A 6,082-nucleotide genomic window follows, 5' to 3' on the forward strand; every position below is an offset into this window, starting at 1 on the left:
AATGAAATAGTACAGCATATATAAATAGATTAGGACTTTACTATAACAAGCTTATTGAATACATTTAAGACAGTCATATATGTGACCGGATCTTGGAAAACCTACCTTTTGGGCACAAGCAAACTTTTTGGGAAAACTCAAATGAAAATTTCAACAATATTTTTTAAATTAATTTTTTTGCACATTTGGATAAAGCAACTATTAAACTTTCTTGCTGTGAAGTTTCACACCCATAGCTTCTTTTTCCTAGGATATATGGATGATTATATCAGACCATGTAGTAATTTCACATGTGTGGGACAACAAGTAACTTACAAATTGGGTGATTTGTTCAGGTGCTGGAATGGCTAAACCTTAGTCTTAGACAATGATACATGGAATTTAATTGCAGAAATGTACCAAGAATACTTCATTAAACTATCAGAAATGTCTTTTAAAGTATTTTAGATGGTAAGAGTGGAATTATTAGTAAACAAAGTGATTTGTCACCATTTGTCACCCTTAATAACCCACAGAACTCAATACATAACCATAAAAGTTAGTTTGTAATGTACAGGACAGAACATTGGCCATATCTCAGGAATGCTTAAAGGTATTAAGCTGAAATTTTAACACAAGATAGATAAGCACCTAGTGCCTCATTTAAGCTATAAAACAGAAAATAGACCCATGTGCCAAAAAGGTAGGTTTTCCAAGATCAGATCACATATTAGAGATTAAATCACTAGTATAGTGCAGTGTATTATCAGCTATACTAAGCCTATTTCAACCATATATTGGCTACTATACTACTGTACTTTTTTACTTTCCTATAATCTGTGGCTACCTTAATTAAATAATTTCTATAATTATATTTGTAATGAATTAAATTCTGTAAATATATTAAAACCACAATAGGTACAGCTAGTAAATCAATGTCTCCTTGGCCGGTCATGACAGTATCAAATCAATTTCGTCATTTATCAGTCTTTATCCAACTGCAGCAGGTACGACAGTAAATACAATTCACAAGTTCCATTACAAATTACCTGTATTATCATCACTATGTAGAACTCTGTGACAATCTGTTAGTTGGCTTGGTAGAACTGTCCCACAGCTCTAATACAAAGATGGTAAATATAATGTGTATTCTGGACAATCGTTGGACTTACAGTTTGTAACAATAAGAATCTCATAAAACCGAGACCTTGTCTGGAAACCTAGTATTACCATGTAGAATGGTGGCTAGGTCCCACAACTCTATTAACGATGGTAAATATAATGCGTATACTGAACAATCATTGTACTTACGTATACAGTTTGTAACAATCTTTTAAAACTGAGGCCGAGTCTGGGACCGACAATCCATGTACAACTAAGACAAGTCTGATAAGACCAGGTCTCACAACCCTAAATGGAGGCAAACATAATTCATATTCTGGATTATTTGGTGTACTTACAGTTGTTATCAGTGAGTCTAACCAGACATAAAATAGCCACTTAGTATGTGACTTTGTTGGGCTAACGTGTTATGTAAGCTCACAAGAAGCATCTGATACACTGATAACCAAGTCCAAGAATCTTGTAATCACTAAGTACAACTGAAACAAGACTAAATATAATATAATTTGCATACTCTCAGTGAACTTACTTTTGTTAGCAATACGAGCATGGTCAGTGAAATAAGGACAAACAAGATGGAACAGGTTCTTGAAAGCACTCAACTCATTTACAGTGCCAGACGAGGTAGCAGCCATCAGCTGTTGATAAAAAGTATGAAGAAATGAGACCAGTTCCCAGAAGAAATGAGACCAGTTTCCACAAACCTAAACGAAGGTAAATATAAATTGTATACTGGACACTCTCAGTATACTTACTTACAGATGTTAGCAATAAGAAGAATTTCCTAGAACTGAGACCAAGTCTGTAATTCCTACCCTATTAAAAAGAAAATGAATAAAAACACAATCAGGCTTAATGCACTTACAGCTGTAAGTATAATTATAAGATGACGTTGAACAACTCCGTGAAAAAAGAACAAAACTGTCCACATGTGGTCGCTACCAGATTCTTTAAAGGAAGCAGCTGCCATTGAAGGAAACTAACACTGCAGATGTTGTACACTGACAGCCTGTAGAACTAAGAGGTTCGACAAGAAACTGTACCACTGAAGAGATAATATACAAAATCATAAGAGCAGACCATGCATACTCTTACCGTTGATGGCTGATGAACTGTGTCCACTCGTCATCCGCCATAAGCTGAGATAACAGGATATAAAACATGTAATACGTACACAGCAACACCAAAGTTGAATCATTTACAGGCCATTGTATAATCTGCACCTGTATTAAGCTTCCTATGTGTTGGTGTTTAGGCCTGAGTCAAATATGTTCAAAATTTTTCCCAAATGATATATGCTTTCAGGAATTTCCCAAAAATATCACTATTATGCTCTTCACTGTTTCCATTATGCTTAAATACATTATGCTCCTAGGTTAACAATTTTAAAATACTTGGAACATTTTTATCAGTGAATGCTCTATCAGATTATTTACTACAAAATGACTGTTCTATTAGAGAGCATCGATCTAAGGAGCTATACAATGCATTTGAGTGTTCTATTGCATTTTGCACTGAATGCTCTATTAGGGAGTGTCGATCTATTTTCAAGGAATAGTTTGAAATATCCACCTAATATGCTAGCATTATGCCGTAACATTTGATTCAGGCCTACTGGTGTTTGAGCTCAAGAGATGAAATAAAATTAACTGTATATGCAGTTGTTACTAATTTATAAGCTTCTTAATGGTCATGTTTTGTCATCCACCATGTACTATATAGCAAAAGGTATCTTTTAGGAACTACCACATTGTGATTTTGGTTTTGACTTTCAGTCACTCAAAACTCATGCTGATCAAGTGAATACAAAATATCAGTTGTATCATGCTGAATGATTTGTCACTTCCTTTTGTTTGTGATTAGGGTATTTTCTTTGGTAATTCCTTGGTTTATTATTTCACATGTACACTGTAACAACCTTGTACAAGACAGCATGTATGTCAGTTCTTATACTAGTTATAGCTGCACGAAACATCCAGTACTCATTTGTCTTGTATTTATACAATGCAACAGTAGTCAACTATTAATTGTAAACAGAGTGTATAACACTAGCTAAGTGCATGCATATGATAGTTATGAAATTATACACAATCATCTCTTTAATCTCCTTCCCTCCTCTTTTCTTTGTTGTTAAATTTCATCAGGTATTCTCCTCTCTTCTTCTAACTCCTCTGAAGCTTGCCTCTTTCATTCTTCTGTTCTTCTTTTAATTTTAAACTACTCTTCTTCAAGCTGTTCTTGTTGCTGCTACTCAAGTTGCTTTTGCTGTTCTTCAAGTAAACTTTGCTGTTTCTGTCACTAAAATCTTTCATGATGCGTGTATTTTGGGGCCAATTATAAGTCTAATATTACAAATGGTAAAGTAAATAGGCGCTTCGCGCGCTGCGCGCGCGAAGCGCCTATTTACTTTACCGTTTGGTCACTAGGACATTAGGCAATTGGAATTCGCAAATTCCAATTGCATAAGTTTCAATGCTCAAAGTTTAAGACTTTATAAACACTGCTGACCTGGTTTGTTAACACGTCGAGGCGTTAATTTCCTCTGTTCCTGACATGGCAAATAATTAAAATTTTAGCGTTCATTCAGTACGCACGTGATGTAGTGGTACCAGGCTCTGTCCAGAACTCAAGTCTACCCCCAAGGAGTGGTCAGCACACAGAGAAAACTGCTCAAACGGACTAAAGGTAAGTAGGATAAGTAGATACACACGTTGAGATTATATTGTTTTGAAAGGCTAGTGTGGTACCAGACTACTTTCTCTAAATAAAATGCACCAGTTGGCGTGGCTATGGTAGTCTTGCATAGACCAGACAAAATTTTTTCTTAGTGTGTGAGTGCGGAATAAGTGGCCAATCAGCACCCACCATAGAGCTGGTGAAACGTTACACAGAAATTCTATGGGAAGTGTACTAGATCACTTATTCCCCACCCACACACGAAAGAAGAAAGTCGGTCTGATCTTAGCTATATTATAGTGAGTGATGTTGAAATGGGCTCCTTCACCCCATTGGTATTCCCTACTTTTTGGGGGAATGGGAGGTGCGGCTAGTATTGCTTACAAGAGGTTAGCATTTCTGCCTGCTGCTTAGAAAGACCAGTAGTGTAGTGTCCTGGATTAGATGCTCCACCAGTTTTTCTTTACTGTAACCCTGCCAGTCCAGTTACTATCGCAGCACTTGACCTTGCAATGTGTGAGGGTCAGGTGCATGCTTCCATCACATGTACTTCAATTGCTGTTTCTTGTTTATTTACTTGTTATATTTCAAGAAAAAAATCGCACAAAAAAATAAATCCAGTAGTATTGGCTACCAGCTTTTTTAAAAATGTGGGTTGTGGAGTAGAAAGAGCAATAAATGCATTGTATACAAACTGGTTAAACCTCTACCTTATCCCATCACCATTGTATGGCATGCATATGGGTTTAAGTCTCCACAAAGGACTCGACTGTATCGTTATTAGAAGTAGACAGCGTGCCTATACTACCTACTGTCAAGGAGGTGTCACTCTAATGTATCCTGTATTGTACGATCTTCATCCTTTAAACAAGGGATTTTTGGCATAGGACAGTACAAACATCATTTCAGGTAGCACTTTTACATTCAATAATTGTAACGTGATCTTGGAAACCTACCTTTTTGGTTTATTTTCTGTTTAATAGCTTAAATGAGGTATTGGGTGCTTATCTATCTTGTGTTAAAATTTTAGTTTAATATCCTGAGACGTGGCTGGTTTACTGTCCGGTACATTACAAACTAGTGCATTAAGGTTTGTGAGTGATTAAGGGTGACAAGTAGTGTTTACCAATAATTCCATACATGGTCTGATATAATCACCGAAGCTCCTAGGAAAAAGAAGCTTTGGGTGGGAAACTTTACAGCACGAAAGTTTAATAGTTGCTTTTATCGAAACAAATTGTTGAAATTTTCATTTAAGTTTTTGCTGTATGTAGAAGTCAAGGGTTAAGGTACACTCTTGGTAAGAAATCCAACTTTTGTGGATCGTCAACCACCCTGAGATCATAAGGCAGGCAATGTACTAGAGCAGACGCCTTATTCCTTATACAGACACCTTATAAATTTGTTTTTCATGGCCAACATCAAAGGTGGGGGTATTACTACTAGGTATAGCCTAAATATTTCTTTTCAAGGTTAACCCTTAAATCTGCTTTTCGAAAATGCATGTTTACACAATATGGACTCGCATGGTGACACTAGGTGAGATAACTTAATTCTTACAGCCTACAAACACACATAGATTTAAAAAGTGTATCCACTGGGCTACTTGGAGGAGCACTGTGACTACAGTGGCTTACTTATTATGAAGTGATGAACATCGACAAGTCAAGTCTCCGTGTTTCATAATTCTTGCCACATGCTTACTTTTGATTGTGGGATTACTCACGTAAATCATATATTGCCTGATACAAAAATTCACGACAAGTCCTATGGAAGTCACTGCAAGGTGATAGGAGCAACTACCATCGAGTCATCGACCATTTTATAGAGGTATGTAATAAAAAGTTTGCATGTTCCCTACCAAAAAGTTATTTTCATGGCCTCACCATGTAACATTAGGGTAAAACTCTAGGTATCATTTTAATCCTTGTTCCATCACAAGTAGAATAATGTAAATCGCATAGCCATAGAATGGATGCTTCGAAAGTTACAGCGCTCTATGCAAGGCATGCGTATTTATTAAGTTTAAATCCAGTTTTCTTGATTATGCAGGTTTAAGGGTTAAGTGTTGCTAAAGGTAAAATTTTCACAAATACAGTGGAACCTGTCTATAATGGTCACCTTGGGACCAGATATATCTGGCCTTTATATACAGGTGGCTGTTATAGAGAAAACCTGCATAAGGTGGTCAGCAACATTTTAGTGGCTATGACCGTTATAAATGAGTAATTATTATAAAGAGGCTCGCGCCAACCGCAATGTAGTAATATTTTAGTACAGAAACGGCAAGGTGAGCCTGTTATGG

At 36.4% G+C, this 6,082-nt stretch overlaps 1 protein-coding gene and 1 long non-coding RNA gene across 10 annotated transcripts in view; one reads left to right on the top strand and one right to left on the bottom strand.

Annotated features, from left to right (window-relative positions):
• Positions 1-839: 839 nt before the first annotated feature.
• LOC136240799 (uncharacterized) lies at positions 840-2,310 on the bottom strand. Of its 7 annotated transcripts, none has more exons than XM_066031845.1 (9): positions 2,197-2,310; positions 1,967-2,146; positions 1,861-1,917; positions 1,631-1,805; positions 1,440-1,580; positions 1,297-1,389; positions 1,152-1,239; positions 1,029-1,098; positions 840-977 (listed from the first exon to the last, which is right to left on the bottom strand). In XM_066031845.1, the coding sequence occupies exons 2-5, from the start codon at positions 2,069-2,071 to the stop codon at positions 1,519-1,521; spliced, it is 399 nt and encodes a 132-aa protein (XP_065887917.1). In that variant the 5' UTR covers positions 2,072-2,146; positions 2,197-2,310; the 3' UTR covers positions 840-977; positions 1,029-1,098; positions 1,152-1,239; positions 1,297-1,389; positions 1,440-1,518. The 7 variants fall into 7 exon arrangements, 5 of the variants coding, with proteins under 5 accessions (XP_065887917.1, XP_065887916.1, XP_065887919.1 ...); XM_066031844.1 differs by having other exon boundaries at positions 1,291-1,389; XR_010693978.1 differs by having other exon boundaries at positions 1,152-1,389; positions 1,631-1,739; positions 1,857-1,917.
• A 1,224-nt stretch (positions 2,311-3,534) lies between these two features.
• LOC136240847 (uncharacterized) overlaps positions 3,535-6,082 on the top strand; it is a 5,957-nt gene continuing 3,409 nt past the window's right edge. Inside the window, exon 1 of one of the 3 annotated variants that reach the window (XR_010694005.1) lies at positions 3,535-3,786. This is a non-coding gene — a long non-coding RNA (uncharacterized lncRNA). The remainder of the gene's footprint in view (positions 3,787-6,082) is intronic. The other 2 variants (XR_010694004.1, XR_010694006.1) reach the window with 2 other exon arrangements.

This window comes from Dysidea avara, chromosome 12 (assembly GCF_963678975.1).
Source record: "Dysidea avara chromosome 12, odDysAvar1.4, whole genome shotgun sequence".
Lineage (NCBI taxonomy): Eukaryota > Metazoa > Porifera > Demospongiae > Dictyoceratida > Dysideidae > Dysidea > Dysidea avara.